This window comes from Ptychodera flava, chromosome 9 (assembly GCF_041260155.1).
Source record: "Ptychodera flava strain L36383 chromosome 9, AS_Pfla_20210202, whole genome shotgun sequence".
Lineage (NCBI taxonomy): Eukaryota > Metazoa > Hemichordata > Enteropneusta > Ptychoderidae > Ptychodera > Ptychodera flava.
The window spans coordinates 15,341,766-15,366,798 of record NC_091936.1 but is presented as its reverse complement, the minus strand read 5'-3'; the positions used below and the strand labels follow the sequence as shown (position 1 = coordinate 15,366,798).

At 39.8% G+C, this 25,033-nt stretch overlaps 1 protein-coding gene across 2 annotated transcripts in view; it reads right to left on the bottom strand.

Moving 5' to 3' along the window:
* LOC139140118 (reversion-inducing cysteine-rich protein with Kazal motifs-like) overlaps positions 1-24,804 on the bottom strand; it is a 64,046-nt gene extending 39,242 nt beyond the window's left edge. The window contains exons 1-5 of one of the 2 annotated variants that reach the window (XM_070709152.1): positions 24,270-24,804; positions 23,036-23,112; positions 22,544-22,602; positions 16,563-16,637; positions 13,916-13,952 (exon numbers count right to left, since the gene is read on the bottom strand). In XM_070709152.1, coding sequence (XP_070565253.1) covers positions 13,916-13,952; positions 16,563-16,637; positions 22,544-22,602; positions 23,036-23,090 — 226 coding nt within the window. In that variant the 5' untranslated portion in view covers positions 23,091-23,112; positions 24,270-24,804. Of the gene's footprint in view, positions 1-13,915; positions 13,953-16,562; positions 16,638-22,543; positions 22,603-23,035; positions 23,113-23,471 lie in introns of both variants that reach the window. The other variant, XM_070709153.1, reaches the window with a different exon arrangement.
* Between the last annotated feature and the right edge of the window lie 229 nt (positions 24,805-25,033).

The following is a 25,033-nucleotide window of genomic DNA, read 5'->3' as shown; positions in this document are numbered from 1 at the left end:
GTTTACACTGCCCCGACACCCACAGAGCCGCTGGGGGTCTTGTGAGTGACAGAAACCAAACTTCCATTATTTAGCTAGCAAACTTGGATCAACAGACAGAACTAGGCATCCCAGCCTCTCTCTCCCCACCCCTCCAAACTCCCTTCTAAATTACTTTGTAGAATTGGCAGTCTTCATCAATCAAACACACAACTTGAACTTTAGGGCCTGGGGGACAAAGAAAACAGGCAGGATGTACCCTGTGTAAACTCCAGGCGGAGTTCAAGGCTGAGGGCATTGTCCCTAACACAGACATGCAGGCATGGAGCTGTTCAGAGGCAGTGTTTCTGATGACCGGGGACCCCAATAAATTATCCACTAATAGCCTACTGGTGGTCTATAGCATGTAAAGGGACACCCATTTATCTCTGCCAGCCGAAAAGCGCATTCCTCACTCTCCACAGTGTATATGTCAATACGGCAGAACACACCACCTGTATTTCCGTCACAGATTTACTGCACTGAAACTCTCGTAATTCTTGAGCAACCCCTTAACACTGACATCTTAAAATACGTAAACACATCCTACAAATTAGCCACAGTGCCACAGCTATTCAAAAATGGAGGCTTTTTACCACAATTCTGGCCGCAAATTACACCGCTAAAATAGACTGCTGGAACTGAAAATTTTGAGTTCGCCAACAGGGTTTTGTTGTCCACGCGGGCCAATCAGCGCTGGTTGTTGCATTTTATGACCTCAAAATATTCAATGTGTGTCGAGGTCACGCAACCTCATTTGAATTTGCTGCACGCCCCAATGGCAATTATAGTGAATCGCGGCTGAATTCAAATTCTGTACACGCCAGGCTATGGATACGGCTAAAATTGTCAGAATAAAGACAGCATGTATTTTGAAAGCTTGAAAAAAATTTTTTTCACCCAGTGAGAGGAAACTGCATCAATCAGGTGGATCCATAGGAATGCTGCGGGAGACATTTATTTGTCTATCAGAATGTCTGCTCCGTACACTCTCAAAATACCCACTGCAGTTTTTCCTTTTCACTCTGTGCGATTTTGAGGGCCGTTCTTCACCTGTAATTTGACAGAGGGAAAATGCCTCGTTGCTAAAGTAAAATTCACGAATAGAGAAGATTGGTGCGGCTGATTAGTAGTTTCATACAAAACTTTGAGAGGAACCGTTAGAATCAAAGGGAGTCCACTCATCTGTCTGGTGAAAACATTCTGAGAATGAAACTTACTCTGTTCTGCAATATCCTCATCATCTTTGAAGACTGTACGATTTTTTTTCTTTCGTTCATTTTGATGATCCTAAATAAAATTTCATCTGCAATGTCGAGCTGCCTCACCATTACAGAACTGAAATGCTGTTGGTACGCGTCTGAACCGCAGGGAGTCTCGTTACAGAATTGAACTTTCCACTATGAAAGGGAAATTTTCTGGGAATGAAACTATCTCTGCTCCGCAATCTGCTTCTGGTAAATCCCCTCTACTACTTAAGCCTGTACAAAACAGGTTTCTTTCTGTAATTTGATGATCCTAAACAAAATTTCATGGGCAATGTCGAGCCTAACACCATCACTGAAATGCTGTTGTAAGATAATATGGAGCTAATGTGTGAATTATTGGGCCATATAAGACTAAAATGGAGCTATTAGCGAAGGAAACGGGCGGCCGGCATTTATATACTGAAAATGCTATTACCAGATGTTTCACTGTTTGCTGCCAAGCTCCTTAGCTTTCGTACTTCATTCTATTTGAACTTAATTAACCCTTCCACTGCCATGGTTTGGCCAAATCTCATCATTTTCTATTGGAAAGATGGACTTCTCTACAGGGAAACAGGGGTGTATGGAAGGATAAAAAAGTAGTATGCACCTCAGAAAAAATTTCACAATATGGAAATCTCGTGAATTTTTATTGGTTTAAAGCTTGTGTGGATCTCAATGGAAAATACACAGCAAAATTTTTACCTTCATGATTTTTTTGTGGAAATCAAAAATTTTTTTTTCTATAGCTCTATCAACACAGTGAATGAAGGCCATATAAAATTTCAACCATCAGTGAACTTCTTGTGATTTGGTTATATAATCACAAACTCTGCAAGATGACATTTGGTTTTCTTTCTTGATTTTAAAAAGAGGAGTTGAAAGTTTTTTAACACAATTGTGAACATAAATTCGAACTTTCATTTTTGGACTCCATTATCTTCTTCAAACAAACTAAAAGTTTGGAACTTAGTTTAATTTACTTTTCCTTAAACAAGTTTACAATACAATTAATATTTAAATGCTCCACTTGGCCATGCATTTTCAAAATACCTTACTCTGATCTGATCTGATCTGGTTACATGACTTTCAACTTTGAGATTTCAATTCTTTCATCAAAATTTTCCATACAGAGATACAAAATATCTTCCCTATTGGGCATTCACAACTGTGAGATGACCTTTATACAGCTATCAATCACAACCTAGGTACATTATTAATCCATCTCCCTCCACTGAACAGAAAATGACATTTTTTTGAAATGACCCCGTATTCTGAGGTCATCATTTTGTATTGACCTAGCGACCATCACATCATGTTTGCACTTAAATTTGATTTGTATGAGTTTTAACAGATTTTGCATGCATTTTTGGAAAAATGCTTCAAACTTTGGAGACAGCTTGGGTAGTGCATGGTGGCATTCCTTATGAAATGAGGTTTCCTTGCAGCTCAAACTTACCCAACTTTAAGGTAGGACACGCCTTGAAATTGACAGACCTAACCTTTGCTCAAACTTTCTGTACGGGAACTTTTAAACCTTTCGCTTTTGAAGAATAAAAATCAGGGGGTCAGTGTGCAAAATGTGGTCCCAAAGAAACAAACTGACCCAATATTTCCCGACACTTCAAATTCAAAATGGCTACCATCCACGTGTTTTAATCTATGGTGCAAAATTACATTTTTGATATTCACAAATATAAACCACTGAAAACTTCATTTATTCCATGAGCTTCAAAATAAGACCCCACAAGTGGTAAACCAAAAAAGAATTATAAAAGTTTGAGAGTTTGAATCTCTGTCGCTGAGGCGCTTTCTACCTTAAAAGATACAAAAAAATAAGACAAACCGAAAACTGCAAATGGTTTTCAAGGCCTCTGAAGCTGAGTTGAGCTATTCTCTTGATTCGTTTCTGTTTGGACAATACACTGCAAATGAGAAATTGGATTTGACATCGGGCAAGGAGTGAGCCCGAACACATCTACAGAAACATCAGGAAACGTAGCGCATTATCTCGGAAAACGGACCTGACAACCCAGCCTGGAAAATCAATGCAAGCAATTATTGCAAAAGGGATACTTTGCAGAAAATCTATCAGCGTTCTATTTTTTTCCCCCTCCCGTGGGAACGCGAGTTGAAAATGGGAAATTTGTTGCAAAGATTACAGTTAGACCATCTATGTCACCCTGCTATCTCAAAGCAGTGAATGAGAAGTAGCATGCAAGTCTTGGAAAACAACTCTGAGTCATAGCAAAACTTTGGATAGTACACTTTTGCTTGTTAGTCGGATCAATTTCAAAATTCTGCACGGACGCAAGTAATTCTGCAGTGAAATTATCGGTCAAGGAAAGAAAAGAAATTTCACCTGAGTGTAAAAAGTCTGTATTTTCATCGTGGCCCGACCAAAATTAAAGACAATTTGTTTGTGAAAAGCTTTCTTTTGTTTAAGGTTACTCTGTTGTTGCTGCATTAAATCACTGTAAATCACGAATTCTAACATTTAAAGGGCCACTAATATAGCTGTAATTTTTTACAAATTTTAGACTATTTTTGCTTTCATATCAACAACAGTTTTTTGTTCATCTCCCCTAAACATGTTGAAAAACGCACTATTCAGCTTGTCAACATTTATATTTAGTAAAATGTGGTCTATATTTGAACCCTAGTCACTCTTTCAACAATAACAATCCAGTTTACACATGTACAAGCTGAGTAGACCAGCTGAGTAATGTGTATGTCAACAAGCTTTCCTGTTTATTTGTTGTGTTTTGGAAAAAAATTCACTTTCTTTCTCATTCTTCTTCCAAAATCATATTGAAATGCCCAGGTGTTCAACTTGTAAACACAGTATGAATATGAGTATGTCAAATATCTTTGCTTGGACCTGAATTTCGATCCGACTAGAATTTATATTTGTAACCAAATTATATGGCATATTTTTCACAGTGGTTTGTATTTTCAAAGCATAGAAAATGTATCTCATCATACTTTATATGGAAGAAGAATGAGTGTACTTGTTTTCCTGAAAAAATAATAAATATATTATTATCCCTTTGAGTGCCGTAATTTTTCCCACCAAAATTTTAGTACAACACTTTACCAATTTTTATGATTTTCTCTGTAATTTGTTGGATAATTTTGGACCAAATGACATTACATTTTATTTGCTACAGTTTTTTATAAAAATTTTGGCAGAAATCTGAAAAAAATTGACTGAGGTATATTTTATAAAGGCAACAAAAATTGACTTTGGTGCTCAAAGGGTTACAAAGTTAGAGCTATTGTCCCTTTAACACTTGCACTCTGGACAAACCAAAATCTAAGTAGTACTACCCGTATGTTAGTTCTATCAATGAAAGCCAGCTGTAAGGCCATTGCCAAACAGCAATGATAGCCAACCATTAGGCCATTACCAAACAGGTATTCTATTCAGAGTGATTTATACTGGCCACAACATAAAATGGGGAAGGGAGATGGGGGAATGATATTGGGACCATAGTGTGTTGGGTGCCAGTCAAGTCCTAAGTGTTTTATGGTATGTTTGCAAGTTGATGTCAATGCCGAGGACAAATAGTAGCAGGTTATTAACCACTTGACCAGCAGTAGATCTACGTCAATCTTCACTGAAATGTAACAGAAGATAAAATTTTATGCGCCGTATAAAGTCTAACAAGGTGATTTAGGAGGTGCTCCTGCAACAAAGATGCCTCGCTCGGTTGGTATTCAAGGCAAACAGTTCATGTTCACGCTCAGGGAAGGAGAAAGCCACATCATTACACAGTCACCACATGGTGTCACGTAACGAAACATCGATTATTAAAACATATGCAAGGCGCATGAATCTCACATATCTGTTTGACCTCGATCTCTTATCCTGAATGAAAGTTTGGACTTGCGAAAAATCTGACCACAAAATTGCGGTTTTACTTCCTTCAAACAGACAAATTGGAAGTTGAAACTGATGATAGATTGTGAAACAATTTCAAAATAAAATCTGAAGGATAACTGATTCACTGAGTATCACACGTATACTTGGTTTCTACGGCGTAAACGTGGCGTCGAGTTGGAGTGAAATTTGTGCGCAATAATCGAAATACAGCTTAACCCCCTCCTCTCCAGTAAACGGACTGAATTTCCTTTGTCATATACCTGTTTTAATTATCCACAGCCCTCAAGGTATAGTGGTATTACACTAGATGATATTGCATAGTGTTACAGATCTTGTCTGCATGACCGCACAAAGTTGGCAAAATAACGTGCTCGGTTATAACGTACATGAACGGCCTCCTTTGTGCGAATACATTCTCACAAGACTAATTTGGAGACACACGTGTACGTAGCTGTGGGTCATAGCTGTGGTGTTTTCAGACGGGATTCATGCCTTTTACGGGCTGGTTTTGACTTTTACGATTTTAACCCCGCCACCACAGCTATGGGATATTCCATAGACTAGCGTCCAAATCCGCCGCAAGCACCCTTTGCGCAAGTTTGTCGACGATATTTCGAAAAATTTTCCATCCAAATTACAAATTGCCAACACTCATCGACAGCTTGGTTATTAGGGACTCACCAGACCAGAAATCCGCTCAAAATTCACTGAAATATCGCCTTTTTTCTAAGTTTGCGCGACATGACTACACGGAGACCGCCATTTTGCTAGCGTAAACTGTTGGTCGAGGATCCTGCAGTACGTCACTACAGTGACGTAGCGGTGACCTCTCAACTTCTGAACACAAACTAACTTACGGCCAGCATCCGCGCGGCGCGCCACGAATAATCATAGATCCTAGGACTGAACTTTTTTCCCCCCAAGTAAAAGTTTGGTTTCAGTTTTGTGAGACTGGGAATGTCCATAAGACGAACGATGGTCATCGGTATCACAGGCGTACGGAATGTTTCCTAGATCGTCGTCGGATGGGAAGGGACGGACACTGCATGCACCGTGAGGCCGAAGGCCGAACCTCGGTACTGTATAAATACAGTACCGAGGTTCGGCCTTCGGCCTCACGGTGCATGCAGTGTCCGTCCCTTCCCATCCGACGACGATCTAGGAAACATTCCGTACGCCTGTGATCGGTATCACACGATGAATCTCTCAGTTTGTGTTTAGAAGTTGAGAGGTCACGGCCCTACGTCACTGTAGTGACGTACTGCAGGGATCCTCGACCAACAGTTTTACGCTAGCAAAATGGCGGTCTCCGTGTAGTCATGTCGCGCAAACTTAGAAAAAAGGCGATATTTCAGTGAATTTTGAGCGGATTTCTGGTCTGGTGAGTCCCTAATAACCAAGCTGTCGATGAGTGTTGGCAATTTGTAATTTGGATGGAAAATTTTTCGAAATATCGTCGAACAAACTTGCGCAAAGGGTGCTTGCGGCGGATTTGGACGCTAGTCTATGGAATATCCCATAGCTGTGGTGGCGGGGTTAAAATCGTAAAAGTCAAAACCAGCCCGTAAAAGGCATGAATCCCGTCTGAAAACACCACAGCTATGGACCCACAGCTAACGTGTACGTGCCACAAACAGCATCCCAGACACAGCCACTTTAGAAATTTGGGTCATTTACTTTAAATCAACACATTTCTTGTTTGAATTTTATCAGCCGCGTTGAAACGCAAACAATTTAGGTGCGGAAGGTGGGTGGGCATTTTGCGAAGATTTATGAAATTATAAAATGCAGCAAAAGGTGATGGTAGTTTACCGTAAATGTTGGGTCTCAGTTCCTGATTGCTTATCGAAAAGAAACAGACTTGTTTGGTTTTTCTTTCAGGCGTTAGCTTCATCAATGTAATTTTGACTCAAGAAGGCCTTGGTTATTTTTCTTTCACTCCCGCTCCAAAGAATCAAGCGCTCAGGGTGCGAAATGCAATTCATCTGCTTCGTAACTCATTTGAGGACAATGTGAATTCAATATCTGAAAGAAGACCACTTCAGTGATGCTGCCTTGATGCACTAATTAGTATCCACTTCGTTTAAAGCTAGCCAAGAGCTGTTTTCCCTGAATTCTTGTCTGGCTGGTATTGTCATCCAAGTTTCACAAATACTCGAACACACACACACCTCAAACGCGGTTAGAATTTGGAGTTGGTGCGTTATGGATACACTGCCAGCGTTCAAATTGACCGCATTTCCTTGTAATCATCTCAGTCTTAGCATGACTCAATCTCGGGGCTTTGTTCCCACAATACTTATACCATATTAGATAATCCATAGCTTGATATGCGGAAAAGCTTGCACAAAAAAAAATATGGTAAAAAAGTCAACCAGAGATTGAACCATTCGATACCATCTACCAAATACTAATCAACACCAGGAAAATTGCACGAGAACTTGGAACAATGACGATCGGCTGGCGTTCATCCACCGACATTACCCCAACTGATAGGTTGCCGTGACTACATTTTACCTCAAGATTGAATGCCTCGGGACACAGCGGTTTAATAATGTGATTGAAAACTGTGAGACTAACATTCGCCTGGCACCTACAGTATCACTGACAGAAAGTTCAACTTCCATCACAAAAAGAAACCAGGCACAAAACACTCCAACATAACAAGCTATGTCAAAAAAATTTTTAATTACTTCCTTTACAATGGTATGTGAATTGTGTCCTTTTGTCCTACATTCATCATCAATAAATTAATACCATTTTCATGAAAGGGTGATAATACTTGTATTATTTTCTAACGGTCTGATATTACTCTGAATAAATTGCGAAATGTGGCTATTTTTAGTCCAGGCTACACACTTGCAGTGACAAATACACAGCGACAGCTATTGAAACATATATAAGTCGACTCCATTTTATTCTAATTTGGTTTCTTTTGTAGTATATGTCAGCATTTATTTTCTCCTACGGGGAATATTTTCCCCCCCTCTGAATCTTTAATTTTGTTTTCTTTATCACATTTTGATGGCTTGGGCCTTTGCAATCCAAAAAACAGATGAATAAGTGAAAAAAATCACCAATTTCTGGGGTAGCAGGATTGCTCTAATAAGCAATCGCTGGCACATTTCTGACATGGGCTCCCTGAACAGTGAGTAACCTGTTTCGAAAGCATACAAATACGCACCCTCTTGCATACATTAACAACAAAAAGGAAATACCGGTACCAGAAAACAGATGACGAATGCGAAACTTATATTTTGCTGCTTGCAAGATCAATAGTAAAAGCCAATTTCTCTCAATAAATGACGCCGAACATCAAAATATTCTGACATGACGAGAATACAGGTCAAACAGTACGATCAATGATAAGGCAGAGATAAAAATAATCAATAACATGTGAATGGAAGCGGAGAAAATCGTCTTGCATACTAATGTTGCATGAATGAAGGCAACCGTGAAGTCACCACACACGCATATATTTTAAGGACTTTGACATAACAGACATAAATCAGCAACCACATTCTGCTATTTAATAGCGCCAAAGAACACGACCGTAAATCAAGTAATAACACTAAAAATTGTAATTAAATAGTCCACGGGTAATTTTCTTTCCACACAAGAATATCGCACTTGCTTCAACTGGCTACACGACAACAGATGGCCTGGGCCATCTTTGGCAATGTATTTTTGTCATCTGACAAGCCAAAGTGCAGATTTATTAAATATTGATAAACACCGGGCTGAAAATACTTTTTCTGTGCCAGTAAATTTTTTCTTCATTATTAACAAACTATAGAGTACAGATCACCATTTTTCAAAGTCCGACAGGCAAGGATAAATAGACATTCAACTGATTACATCCCCCCCCCGAATATCACAATTTTTTTATTCCTGCTCATGCACATGGAAATGTTTTTTTTCCCGTAGATGAGCTAAAAGAAGAAGACTCACAGACAGACAGCAAGGTCATAATTACCATGGAGACAACCAATCAGATGCAGCGTACAGTTTCAGCCAGAACAGAGAAACAAGCATTTGAATGGGAGACTCTTGACACGTAAGCAAGCCCAGTCTTATCGGTTGATTTGGCGGTAGAGTGCCAATGTCGGCTACTTCAATAGATACAGGTGTTGTCAAAATATCAGGACAATCCAGCGCAGGTGTCCATTTGAAGTGCTGTTTAACTAGTTTCTTTGCTATCTTCTAAACAACCAAACTATTTGCGTGTCAAGTCAACTGTGCCGCCGCCAGTACTCAACTACTGATAGCCTCTGTCTACGTTGTCTGTGAGCTAAATTGCCAGTACTGTGACCTACTGGCAATTTGAGAAAATATAAAGACAATTTTAACGTCTGTTTTTATTTTCTCTGTTTCATTTCAGTGTGTTTAATTCCCATTTGATGAAATTAAACATAAATACTTCTTGGTTGAGGGGGCAGCATTCTTTGTCAGCCATGACAAGTATAATTGATTAATTTTTTTCTAATTTTATAAGTAGAATTTCAAAACAGCTTTTCATATTCACCAGTATATAGCATGCGTATTTATCTATTCCTTCAGTGTAGCATTATGACCAATGTTGTGAGACATCACTGTAGCCCTAACAGCATGCGACGTTTCCCCATTCTTTATGAGTTTAATGCCCCTAACCATATCAAATACTCCTAACCAACAGTGGCAACCGCATCTGTGATGATAAATTTCCACGGCGAAAAAAAAAAATGAAAACGCTAAAAACATTTGACGAGACCCCTGAAACAAAAAGGTTATCTCGTTCTATTTCAACCGTTAACATTCGGGGATTAGTGTTGGCCCACATTCGGTATACTAGACTTGGAGGTACAGATGTTTTTGACAGGCATGTTTGGATGTCCTGGCAAGCTGTTGCGCTGGTATACACTCCCTGGCTCATTAATTATGTTCTAGAAAGAAAGACCTGCAGAAAGCCGACTTGACCCTTGACCTTTGCCTCCGCGTTAACAGCTTTCAGAGTGCCGTCTGTATATCTAAAAAGGACGATTTTCTGAGTAGTGTATTCACACTGACATTGATACAATATCTATTATTTGTGGCACTGAGGAGGGGGGAAGTGGGGAGGGAGGCTGAAATTCTGGGTTGAGAAACAGCTTCCCACTCCAACATAATATCGTTTCCACATTCATGCACGTTGACGGTCTTACATGCCAACAAAGCATAGACATCTCTGTGCTTCCCTGCATTTCTAAAACCATGAGTGCAGATGGCAGGCACCGTGCGACTGCAACATACACATGACAGGGTACTAGTAGGCCATATCACAGTTTATATTGATCACGGACTACAACCAAAATCATATTTATTTCGCTGGTATTAATTTTGCAGGTTATGAAATATGAATTCAGACCCTAATCTAGTTGTCAATTTGATGGGAACAACCAATTATAAAATTATTTTTTCTTTGTTTAAAACGGTATTAAGACACCACCTGATCTTATATGACTGCATGCATGCCTGTGTGATTTGCATATGTTGGATAAAATCAATTTATGAACTTTAATATGATCGACACACAGAGCTAAAAGTCAGAATGTGGCTGAAAGTACAAAATCAGAGTTTCAAAGACTAAGGCTGAAAGACAAGAATGCCAATGTAAGCCACAGCCTAGCTTCGCACAGTGTGTCGCTGACAACACCCGTAAATCATAGGGGCTCTGCTTGGGGCTGATAAACTTAAGGTAGTAGGAGTTGAGTTGCAGTTCAGTGTTCAGGGGGCTTGCACGGTGAAGGCCTGTTTGTGTCTAACAACTTAAAAAGTCTCCTAATCAAACACAGCCACCCTGGGTGTGTTTGTTTTCGTTTCCTCCTTGCCCGGCTAAGCATGCAACGCCTGACAATAAGATCAACGGTACGTCTTATTCCCGCGGACGCTTGTTGCACTTTGTCCCCGCTACACCAGAAAAATGTTAGGTTTACAACTGGTGATCACCCTTCCCTCCGCATGGTACCCTTCCCTTCCCTGTGTGCCAGAAAGGGTTGGAAGACCCACATCCTTGCCTCCCCCACGTCAGAAATACAGCGACCAAGTCACACACACACCCTGTCTGTTAGCTGTCTCTTCTCACACTGGGGCTCAAAAGAAAACACAAACCCAGCACACAGTACGTCCTGACACTAACTGCTTTGAGATTCCACTTTATCCGTTTTTCTCTTTTGAGGTGATTTTCTTAAAGTCTTTGTGGTGGAGAGGATTTGAACCAGGCACATCCCACCAAAAAAAAAAGAAAAAAATCAATTAAGCTGCCAACAAACAATGGGTAATTAGGCAGGCTAATGTTACCATTAGGAACAATGAACTCTAAACACTATTTCTTTGCAAGTAAATTCAGCCGCTAAATACCCTGTGATCTTCCAATGCTTTTCTTTTTCTGCCTAATCTACGTCTGAAAAAAGGTATCAGCGATCAGGGCGTTCTAAAAACAAAGAGCGGATGGTAAATTGTGTGCTCAAACGCTGTCCAACTGCCTGATCGACACACACACCCCGGATAGCATCTCTCGCAGAACTCTTTTTCAAGGTGTAAAAATCAAGCCCATTGAAGGGGATGGGAGTGAAAAGCAACGCAGGCAGGCACACATGGTTTCCCTTTGTGGCCAGCATGAATGGCCACTGACAAATGGTTTTGTTCAAAGACAAACAATCCGGCGCTATTTAACCTTAATACACCATTCAGAATCATTGGGGGAAGCTACTCAGCTGAAAACTGCGCCATTCTTACAAATGGAGCCTAATTTTACCGGCTGAATATTACAAGACTATAGGTGCTCACAATGACAATTCTACTACAGTCCAACAAATTGACCGTCTTTACCCAGCTCTAAGGCGCTGCCTTCACGCCTGGCTGCTCGCGGGCTAGCGCACAGTACAACTCAAACCTATTGACGACTTCACCGACTTGAGAGGGAGAGAGAAAGGGAGGAAAACTGGTGTGAAGACTCAACACAAAGCAACAATCAATATTCAAGTCTAACAGTCAATCTATCTGCTGACACAAGTATCTCTGCAACCTCCATGCACACAACCCGCAGAATCTTGGCACCAAAGACGACAGGAAACACCATCAAAATGTGACGGAAGACCGCAAAGCCCCAGCAAATCTCGTTAACCTGCAGATTTCTCACTCTTTGAGACATTCTAATTACGAAATTTATCCCTGAGGTCTATTTCATAAATTTCCTAAGAGGATTACAGTCCCGGAAAAAACTCTGACTTTGAAAAATTGAAAGACAGTCAAAATGAACAGAATATCAATTTGTATGATTAAAACATCCTCTATTTCAAGCTGAGGAAAAAAAATCAGTAATTAGTAATGATGGCTGATCACTGGGACAAAGTATTCCGACAGGCATGAAATACAAACATGCGGCTATCTTGAATGTGAAAACTTGTCAATTTTATCATGCCAATCTTTTAAAAAAAAGATCCCAGCACCACTCTGTGAAAATCCAAATTTCAATTTTGCTCGAGGTAATTTTTCAAAAGGAGTGACTCCTGCCACGGTAATGGGTTTGGCTTGATAAGTTGACGCCGCAGCAAATCTTTGCAGACGGTGGAATTTTCTGGAAGGTTGTCATCACCGAATCAAAAGTCAAATTTTCTAAGTGATACGCTAGTCACTTTGTTAGTAACATGACTGGGTGACTGGCAGAAGCCGTGGAAGTAATAAGATGTCACAGACAGTTTTTCGAGCAATTTTCCACCTCTGCACTGTCAATTAGGATTCAATTAAAATTCAATTTTTTTTCTCCAAACAAAGACGTGTTTTTTGAAAATTCCAGTGCTTCGTTTTACCGGATGGCGACAACCTCTGGAATTTTCATCAGACATCAGCAATTTGTGACGGCATCCTCTGCTCTGACAATACACGCTTTCTTGCCCCCTTTGATACGCGGCTCATTTTTTTTGTGCAAGTGTGATCTTTTCCCAGAAAGAGTCTTCCAATCACATTTTTTTCTCAGTTTGTGTGTGATCTTTTGCAATCATGGTCTTCCTGCCAAAAATTTCAACAAATTGCGCTGATGTAATTTATCATTTCATCCCCACATCTCTGGCTACCATGGCAACCATTCACCACAGACCCTTTTTTGATCAACTGCTGTGATGTTCTTTAAGAACTGTAAAGATTGTGAGAGAGGGTGACCTCTTGAATCGGACAAAAAAAATGCAATACCTGTTTTCATTAAAAACTGCGGAAAAAAACGCTTTTAGAAAACCTTGGTGCTAATTTGTGACCAGCTAGGAATTCTGGGTAACATAAACTGAACAACCAGTGCACGAACAAGCAACATGATCACCGAGGAATTAGTTCAATGTGACAGGGAAGAATAAGCTATGTGGACACTACCTATTTTGTCACACATCAACCTGAAAACTGCTAACTTAATTTTAGATATCTCTAATGGAGTAGCAGGGCATTTCCCATTAAAAATAAATTAATATTGATGTCTAAATAGAGTATAACGTGAACAAAAGAAGCACTCAAGCTGATGTAGACTTGCCAGCTCTGATGTCCTGTTGTCATGGTTTTCTGTCTAATTACCATAGCAACAGCCAATCAGAAGCTCTAAAACTGGCATAAGAGATGCATAAACTATATAACTTGGGAGCAAAAAAGAAAAGTAATTGAAAATCACCTTAGAACAAGCACTGTACTACTTTTTTGGTGTAATTTGTGATACATATTCACTCTTTTTGTGTTGGAAAACTAATTTAAAAAATGAAAAACTTACCAGGTGCTGTTGCGTTTACACATTGCCAAAACGATACCTGAGAAGATAGAAGAGAAAAAAAATTCCAAAATCAGAAAACCTTTCACTCCAAAGTCCCACTCAAAATTTGACTCTAAATTGCAAAATTGAAAATTGAATCCCAAATCTGTTCAACTTGCCTACGGGCTTGTCAAAACTTTCATTGGACCGTGACAGATAGGTGGGAGACTGTCTGTCTTGTGTCTCCAGAACTGAGAATCGCAGATACATCATTTCAAGGACACACCACTCACAGCACACTCATTGAAAAGAAAAAAGCTGCTTTTGTGTTGGAACCTCAGCGCTGAGGCATTCGAACATTAGGCCGAGATTTCAAAGATACTGAACATCAATTTGTGAGGCATTCAGTTAAGAACGCATATGGCCAAGTAAAAAAAAGGTCTGAAAAGTAAATGCACTCGGAGGTGATGTAAATTGAAAATTTCGTGCTGCAGGGTTGAAGGAACGGAAAGACAGTGGATTGAGACGAGACAGCACTGATCCAGAAAAAATGATCATGTCACTCAAAATGAAGTTTACATTTGGGGGAGAAAATATAGGAGATCGAGCAATGCTGAAGCCATGATGCCTGCGGTTGTTAATGATTCGGTGCAAATCTGTGAAATCCATCCAATGGTTGCCGTGGCTTGGATGTCAATTTCTACATCGTTTTCACCATCCGTGTTAGATGTAAAAACAAACAAACAGATAAATCCTGATATAATTATTCCATTATTAAACGCATACATCAAACACGGTCATAAACTCTTGTGATTTGGTAGGAATGATCGAGTGGGTTCACCGTGCAAAATGTCAGCCCGTTGACATCATCCAAACCTAATCCATATTCAATCAAAGTGACACGCAAAATATCTCATAAAAGCAGAGTCACATCTGAAATTCTGCACGTCCTCGACGCTGGCCCTAGCCACATGCTGTTTCTACGCGATTTAAAATTCAACCATTGCAGACACTGCTAACATTTGCAAGACGATTAGCATGGGGTTAATTTTCAAATGGAACAGAATTACCAGACACGTAAATCACGCCATCGCTCTTGTAAAAGAGTTGCCGATTGGAATCAAGATATAGCAGTGAATAAAAAGCAAATTCTTAAATCTTTTTTTCGCCCTGTAGAAAGTAACAAAAAACGAAAACAATATTCGTGGTACTGTGTTATCTTTCTGAATTAACTTGTTGTAAATCTTTCGATCAGTTCATTTTTTTAACAAATCACTCATGAACCTAACCCGCTTAAGCATTTTTTTTAATATGTTCAAATTGCGAGCGCCATACATTATTCATCCAAATTTCCTTTATGGTACAAAGGGGTCCACATCTTCTGGTGAATTAGCTTAATAGCGTCTTTCTGTCGTACACTGGAACCTAGCGAGACGGTTCAGGCAATATTGAAATCGCCTTACTGACATGCTGCCATCTTGTCAGTCCCCCTAGGGGCACTGTCAATATTAACACTTTTCCTGTTGTCATCCATTATTAGTGGCACATATTTTTTACTGGCGCAGCACGTCAGAGGCTGACAATGGATCAATGCCAGGCACACTGTTTCCATAGCGTCCAGTCGCAATTTCATCAAAATCAGAAAACAAAATGCTCTCGGCGAAAAAATCCTGATGACTTCTCTCAACTGATAACAGGCAATTGAGAATTTTTTTTACAACTGGGTATCACTAACACTCAATATGTGAACATACTATTCCATCATCTTGGGCATAAAATTTAATAATCTTTGCTTTTTGTTCAACATTTAAGTAATAAAAGATGACGGGCTCCCATTAATATAAATCACACTTGTGATACAGCGCTTTGCTCAACAAGTGTCCACTCTATAGAATTCAATTTTTGAGTTTTCAATAAAAAAAACGGAAAAAAGAAAATAAACTTTGATTGCTGCAAAACGATTTTTTGATTCCCAAAGTAAAACATTTCTCATTACTTAAGTATTAGGCTGTGTGAGAATGCAGACATGTTTTCACTGGCATACACATATTATTCACGAAAGAGTTTTGACCTGATGTTGTTTTTCCCATATCTTCATCCCTGCACAACCTCATTATTTTTTTTTCATCAAATGGCATCTTCTTGAGAAGTCAGTACAACCAACCGATACCAGTCGGACATGAATGGGTGGGGTGCGATCATGCATGTTAAATGAATTCAGCGTTTGCTGAATTGCTGCCCGCTTTCTGTTTGTTTTCACAGCTTATTGCTGTGTAGCAAACTATTAGTGATGATAGAAAAGTTATGTAAGTGCCCGCCACTTTGTCTGACATCAGCAGTTTTTTTTAATTCACGCTGTCAAATCTACGTATTTCCTTCGTTGTTTTCTTTCCACATGACTTGTCACACAAGATTATCGGCAAATGAAAACTTTCATGTGATGCATATCACAGCAAAAACTAAAAAAAATTGTCTTTTCCATGATGATTATCCTAGAAATTTGGTGCTGAAAGTGTTGGCATTTTTAGATAAAAATGTTTGTGGTGTCATTTCTAGTTTCTCTTTGGTGTGTACTTTATCTTAAGGAGATCTTCTGAGCTTGTGAATTGACAACACCTGAACTGAAACAGACACATCATACCCCACAACAGAAATACCATCCACTCACCAGAGTCATCGGACAATCACTGCGAAGACTTGCGACATGCCTCTGCCGACCAGCCTGTGTTGATTCCAGAGCCATCTGTAGGTTGAACATGGAGTGAGAGAGAAGGGGAAAAAAAGTCAGAGACAGAAAGAAATAGAAACCATTTATTTGCAATCATGTTTAAACGAAATCAATCCTTCAATGAACGCTTGTAACCTGATCGAAAAATGCGGAGATTTTGTTTCAAATTGGAGGCAAAATTCCAGACTGTGTGTACGGAGTTTGACTCAAGAGCTATAATAAAGACATCAACGAACTTATTCTAATGTCTGGAGTAAGATGTATCCACAGGGCACTCTACATGCAATTAATGTACTATGTATCAACAACTGCAGCCCCCATAGGCTATTCTCAGTCGTGTTTCTGTGTATGTGCACTGGTAAGCCCCATACATAGCCCCTAGCTCTCTTTGCTTTCAACATAGACAGGGGTATATAGATGTATGTATATATACACACATACACACACATCAGTATGAAAAGAGGCTCAAATGTCTACCAAAACAGAAAGGAATAAGAAGACTAGATTTCTCAGAGGCATCTTTTGAACAAGATCTAACTGTTTTTATTAAATTTCATTTAAGGGGTTTTCAATGTGGAATCAACCTACACGCTTTTCAACAATACTCCGAGAGCTACTGGGTTTTTTTAACCCACACTGGCAGTTACACGCTGCGTTATCTGCAAGTGGGCAATGCATTTCTAGCTCAAATCCTTGTTTTCAATTTTTTTCTGGATAAACAGATAAAAGTTCACTAAGATAACAGAAAGCGTACAAAAAAAAATGTACTGAACAAGACAAGATGCAAAACTTTCTTCTACCCGATAAAGCGGATTTCCGACATGTATTTTTAAACGACTCAATATTGATGAGCCAAAATTTAAAATACCGGTACAGCACTACAACACAGTGAACAATATAATAAGATGTATGCTGAATTAAACATTTTCACTCACACTAGTGAAAGTATGAAATTTTAGAAAAAAATTTTGAAAAAGGTATTTTTTTTCATCTCAGGCACAGAGTTTAACATCAGCAACTCTAGCTGTCTGACACCTTTACAGTCATGAGAAACAAAAAAAAAATTTGATAAATGGTGCACCCGATGTTGTGATTAAAGTGAAATACACTTCATTAAAAAAATGAGATGGACCAGGGCAATGTAAGTCACGAAAGAAACTGGAAGATCACCTATTTCACATGGAATAAAAATGTCCTGACAAGAAACCTCATTGAAATTGCAAAAGATTATAATTTAATTTTCAATTTTCCGACTGATCGCTGGTTAGCGTTCATTTTCGTCCCAGAGGACGCGGACTTCGGTCAGAGAAGTATCAAGAAAACCAACAAGACAAGCTGCTTACGCGCACGCAGCAGAAACTGGCGACTGTGAGCTGAGCAACACACAACCGCAGATGGAATTAGGTGATGTTGATAATATTAAATTATCATGTCCACGACATCATCCTGAATGATAATCACATCATCTTCTGGCAATAGCGGTTGTCGGGGAAACAGGAAGTTCCAAGAATATCACCAACCCCTGGCTGGGGACGGAATCCACTCTTAATATTTTACTTCTATTTCTTTCTTTCAGTTTTTCACGATTGGATAAAGAGCAAACGTATTTCACAAGTTTTGGTGGGTTTTTTTCAGAGAAAATCTGTAAGTCATTAGAAGTTTCATGGCTGTATACATACATACCACAGATAAGGAGTTCAACTCAACTGCAGACGACGAACGCGCACGAATGAGTGTTCTAACAATTGCAACAGCTGAATTGTCACACATATTCCTAAAAAGAGTCTTTTCACAAGTCACTTTGACAGGTATCTTTTTGTGAAAAGGACAAACCAAGAAATAATCCAATCTATTCCTAACAATCGTAAAGTTTTACGACGGCCGCAAATGTCAGCAGCACTTTCCTGACATGGTGCACGCCAGCCAAAGCTCTGAAGAAATACATATTAACCACATGGTTTCTGTCCCATTTCCAAGACTGTGAAAAACCATATAAAAGTATACGGTTGTTGATTAAAAAATAACTGATAGCCATTGTGCTACTCAATAAATCATCGGATTGCGGTATTTAACTGGGGAAAGCTGTCTGCTCTATAGCAACACTGTGCGGCAGGAATTGGAGAAGACAAACTGTTAACTATTAGCTTCCATCCGCTTTGATAATTCCTGCACCGTTTGACATGCTGTTTCCTGAATTACTTCAAAATTGCGAAAATGTGGACAGTCTTCTGTGCCTGGGAAACACTACACCCAACGCAAAGCCATGCATTATCAAACTGCCAGCGGTTTTAATATATTACGCTACTTTCCAGTTAATTTTTTCTTTTTTAAGTTCACACAGTGCGATATTGTCAGGAGTGAAATAAAACATTCCATAGACAGTTATGTTTCAACTCACATCCTGGCAAATATGGCATGCCAAATAAAAATAGATTCACCATAAATTTTAAGTCTTTACACTAGTCAAACACATTTCTGCGTGATACTGATAAAAACATGAAAATTTAATTTGTTCATAAACTCAGCCAGACATCAGATGAATTATGTGGACTTCGAAACTATTTTTTTAATGTAAATAAGTAACAGAATGGGTAACTTTGCACAGAAAACTACTGTATGGCTCTAATAATTTTACTAGTATGAATGTTTAAGATTTTTCTCATTAAATTTAAACTACAGAGCAAAGGGTATTGACAGTGCATTTTCAGGCAATCAATAAATGTTTTGTTCAAACTGTCAACAACAGCTATCTGTATGTGTTCAAACCTGAATTTTCTGAAAAAATGTAAAAAATTGACATCCAGATTTTTTCAACCCTTATGTTTCCGTTTAACTGTCAATTTCTGCACATTCTTTCTTTTCACCACTTTTCTCACAATATTGCTTCATAAATGGCCTGGAACACCTTGTTGGACAGTTTCCTGCCAGTTCAAGCAGTTTGAGTTTCAAGTTCTGCTCGGCTACCACAACACAGAACTCCCAGGGAGTGCAAGGCAGTGAACACATCCCTTTGGACGTGCAGGTGTGAATAAGTCTGTAAAACACGGAGGGATTTATAAACTCTTAGGGGGATTTTCGTAGCTTCAAACAAAGGGCACTTTAATGATTTTCTTTGGTGAGAAGACCTTGACAATAGAGACAGGGGATTTAAGTGTCCACGCTAATTGCTGGCAACTCTTTTGTTCCGACCCAATTAGACCGGTTTTAAAATCATTTGTGTTAAGCTGAGAAACCCACCAAGATCAATGTCATTCCTTCAATGAACACTTCCTGTTATGTTAATTGCAAATATTAGCCAAATAAAGACACAGATATCATTAACCGACCCATCAACTCTCTGAAGGGTGTTTTTTTAAAGGGGAGGGGAAAGCACTTAGGAAAATAACCTCATACGACAACAGTTATCACCCACAACAACCACACAGATCTGCCATTTTTTTTTAATCATTTCAACAACAGATGGAAAATTATATTGCATTCGACCTATTTTCAAAGCCCCCCTGCCCAAATTCCCTCGACCCAGGACTCAAATTTGCAAGCGGAATTTTGATTCGCCAATTTCTCTCATCAAGTCATTTTCCTGGCAGGTATATGGTGCATGGTGCTATATGAGTAATGCAAACACAGCACGACACTGTGTTGGATTGATAGAAAAAAACACAGAAGGGGGGGGGAGAGGAAAAGTAAAACATAGCACTGGGCTGAGTGGAAAGCTGACCCTTAGAACAAACACCCGTTTTTATTGCACACCAACAAAATCAATGGTGAATTGTACAAAGCAGGCATACAGTGCTGCAATAGCGCTGCCTGCTGTTAGATCAATAATGCAATCCCATTCCCCCCTTGCTGTACACATTAATCCAAACATTTCACTTAAAAACACAAAATATTCACAAATTTCGGGTATCACTTTACTCCGGCAGTGCATACGATATGTCAGATGTCTTCCTTCAAGAAGACATTTTGCCCCTGTCAATAGATATATGGGGTTTTGTGTTAGGACCCCAGCCATCAAAAGCTGATTATCTTATCAGCAATCAGTCTGGTAACACAGTTAATATTTAAATAATATATGTACTTAATCATCATAACTGCTTTGTATAGGGTGTTAATGCCGCTAATATCTTTTTAATCCGATTAATTGAAGTGCACAGTTGGATATATGGCCGATACAAAAAAAAAGCGCTGAAAAAAAAGACGGTCACTTGGGATACATTACGGGGTCACCAACTGTAGTTTTTTCGGAATTGAGTACAAAAAAAACTAGCAGGAGCTGAGCCATTTTTGCCTAGACAGGAACTGCGCTGAATAAACAGTGAAACAAAGGAAAACTTTTTTCAAAAAAATACCTGTGTCGCTATACCTGCACTTCTTTCATACGCGGTAATGGTGCAGCATTCAGGGGGCTTTTGTATCGGTAGCCGCTTTCACAAACGCAGAAATCATTTCTTAAATAGCACAGAATTACTCACGGATTTTGAGTGACAGACAGATCCGTTTTCAAACCTTCATACTAATCGACTCAAATTAGGCATGAAAATGCAGCAGTCAGACATTGCATTTTAGACAAATACACTAGGGGAATAATTTAATCTTAGTCTGACATCAAACGATTGCAGAAAAAAAAATCCATTATTTCCAAAGCTCTGCTGCTAATACCCCATGCAATCAGGCTCCATCTCTTTGGGCATTTCACATTTGCTCTGTACAAAAGCAATTCCGAGACTCAATTTCTAAATCCGAATTCGCTTTTATTTCTCAGGTGAAACAAAACTAACAAAACAGCTGAAAATAACTCGAATTACCACTGAGAAAAATAGCAGCGCACACTATCCGTAAATACATATATATTTGCCGTGCGCTATAACGCTCAGACTACAGAAAAAATACAGCCTGCCCAAAGCAGTTTGCCATTGCAGCGGGCATTATTTTAACCTTTGACATTCCACAACTTAGCTTTTATTCAAACGGTTTTAGAAATAACCCATGCTTTTCCCACTTACAAGCATTATTTTTGACGACGACTTGCGGACTGTTCGACAACGAACGCGCCGCAGCAACAAGTAAGGTTCAGAGTGCCCGAGAGTGAAGGCAAGCGTGAAATACTTCGACTGGTTTTATGTGCCATTTGGAAACTTATAAAAGTTTTATAGCTCTTTCCAGTTTAGCGTGTTCGAACCCTGACAGCGAAAATGCTCGACTTCGCAAGCATTTGACTCGGGCTTGATTTATGCTCTGGGACAACACGTTGGCGAAAGGGGGTCGTGGTGAAAGACGGCATATTTCAGACGGCCGACTGAGGCAAAGTCGGTTTACATAGCGGCAGAGAAGGAGCATGTACACACAAAAGAATGTTGACTAAATTTTGACAGCGACCTGCAAAATGATAAATTATCTCAAAATGTAAATACTTGTCCGTTCACTTCCCCTGACCCCAATTACGCAGAAAGCTCAGAAACACCAATCCGACAATTCCCCCATATTTTTCATCGCTGTGGCAGTTCAGGGCGACACTAGGGCACCAAACACGAAGGTCGAGCGAGGGAAAAAAATGGGCGGTTTTGAAACTCGAATTACAAAGTTGACGTGCAAGCCCTACAAGCACCACGACACTTCGTGTAGCGTACTCGACACATCTGATATAATTACACCGAAATCATCTGTAAGACTGATAACTTTACAAGCCCGTCGTGGTTTCTTTTCACAGAGCCATTTCACGAGTTTTTTGTATTCAAATCGAGGGGCTGTCTGCCGACTTCTCGAGCGACATTTCGAGGATTACTCTGTGAGGGGGAGAGAGACGTGGGCACCGACAATCCATTATTACAGCACGATCGCGCCGCTAACATTTACACTGTGCAGAGGGAATCACTAAAAGGCGTCTGCAACGAAGCCCCGCAAAATAAAAATAGAAGTCTTACCTGGTCGCACACATTCTGGCATTCTGGGTGGCTGTTTACGTTATGGCAACAATGTGGATCTGAAATCGTAAAAACGAGGCGCTTTTTCAGTTAAATAAATTGAGCTATTTTACCGATCTGGAAAAGCGGCAAATCGACTGAAATATGAGACCGAAGGCTTGTGAGTGGTACACGGTATCCCACAGGATTCGTGTCGAGTTTTCGCACATGCCAAAATACGGGCCAATTAGTCGCACTAGCAAGCAATCTGGGGAAATTAAACCGGAGAGAACGGTCAAAGCACAAAAAATGCACATAGTTTCATTTAAAAAGCAGCTTTCCCAACAGTCGCGATCTTTTTTTCACGAAGTAAACAAACCGGTCCATTAGCAAAACCAACACACACTGTCATGTCAACGTGAATATGGCGGCTGCTACAGCGAACGGGGCATCGCGACGCTCGCTCGCTCTCGAAATAAGGAGAATAAATGAGAGAAAAAAGGCATATTTTACCTTGACTGTGCACACCAGCAACCAACAGTACGCTAATGACAAGTCTTATAATCATGTTGTATCGACCAGTTGGTTATCTAAAAGAAAACACATGCTGAATTCTGTACGATGTTGAGCAGTATACAGCAGAAACCCACGTTGAGTTCGATATGACCGCATTGAAAACGTACAGCACATGCACAACAATACTGCTGTTCCGATTACCCCCTCGGGGGCAGTACTCTACAACGTGCTAAAAATACGAGCTCCCTAGCTTCTCCATCGCTTGTCGTTCCGCTTTTAAGAATTTATGAGCTAATAAATAAATATATGTGATTTGAGGTGACTGACGCGGGTTTTATGGCGGCACGGGAAAAGATTTTCTGCACAAATGTTCAGTTTTAACGGGAGGGTGTAAAAGTACGAGACTAGCTGATTACAATAATAGAGTAATTACCCTAATGAAAGGCGGGCCAATCAGAACACCAATTTTCTAAATCTTTCCTCTATGAACGGCCCAATTCGAGGTGTAATTAGTCACAACATTTAGCTCCTCAAATAAAGAAAGCGCTGTATGGCTTTTTCAAAGACATGCCAAGCGAGCACTAACACCTGCATAATAGGCTATGCGCCGTTCTAAATAGCAAAGGCAAGAAAGCGCGCCGCTCCGAAGATAAAGGCCGACTGTCTATCTCCATTCGGGGCCACTCCCCCTCAATTTACGCTATATAGTCACATTACTGGCTCACAACATCAAACGTAACAGAATGGCTCCATTTTCACGAGCAACTGGGGTGTTGGTGAGATAGAGTAATTCTAAGTCATCTCCTATTTCAAATGCAGCCTTGAAGCAAAGGCTTCACTCGCTAATTGAGAATATAGTTGTAACACGGTATTCGCAATTACATGTTCGTGATTGTTCAAACCAAACAACCGCGCTGAAAAATAACCCGAGTAGAGAAAAGAAACATGATTAAAAAATATGCGTTTAAAATATCTCCGCAGCCAGAAATTTTGACTCAAAATGCTTTCAGAAATATCCAATTTCGCTACTGTGGGCTTTGCCATGAGTTCATTGCACCAACCGTTTTACTTCGACGAAGGTTTGGCAGAAACTCAAACTCAGATACTTTTAAATGTTGGAGTAAAATTCAAAATTGCGGACGGATGCTTAAATCAACTATGAATTAAACCGAGCAATTATCTTAAAAAGGAAACACATACTAAAAGCCATGCTTTTTAATCGTATACTTGCCTTTTATCTATCACTTAGCGGAGTAACCCCAGTTTTATCAGATGCGTTCGCGTCAATTGCCTCTGGAGTTTCCATGTGACGAGACCGCGGTCGGCGATTTTTTAAGTGACAGAAAAAGCGAGAGAGCCCCGCCGTTCGTCTTATTTCAACCAATGACTTCAGTGGAGATTATTACCACTTCTCGGCGTCTATCCTTGAGCGCGCGTATTGCAGCGCGATGTGCCTCAGCCCTCGGTATACGCGTACACACACACACACAAAAAGAGGAACCCTTTTCAAAGACTTGTTAGTGAAAGGAGCAAAACCGAGTGTGTACAGTTAGTGACGTTTGCAATGTTTACACGGCAAACTGCTGGTAATTGTTGTTAGGCAGCTGTTATCATAGCACACAATTGGACCAAATTTGATGTCGAAGCCCGCCAATTCTGTTTCCCCAAAGATAAATAAAAGTTTCATTTCCTCCGCCGAAATGTGACAGAAACCTGTGAAATTAGCTCGAGGTTTTGAATCCCTGATACCAGAATCACGGTTCTGACTGTTTCTCTCTCTTCGCATTCGGGCATTTCTGACGTTGTTTACAGATGCCTGATAGGACCCACATCAATTTGGCTTCGAGACAATATTTGTATTTCAAGGATAAACATTTAAGTGTTTGCGCAGTGCATGCATTTGATTAAACTTTTCTTTTTTTCTCTGAATAGATAAAACGCACCGTTATGCTATCCCTCGGGAACTGAAAAGGACGACGGCTGTCTCTTACTACG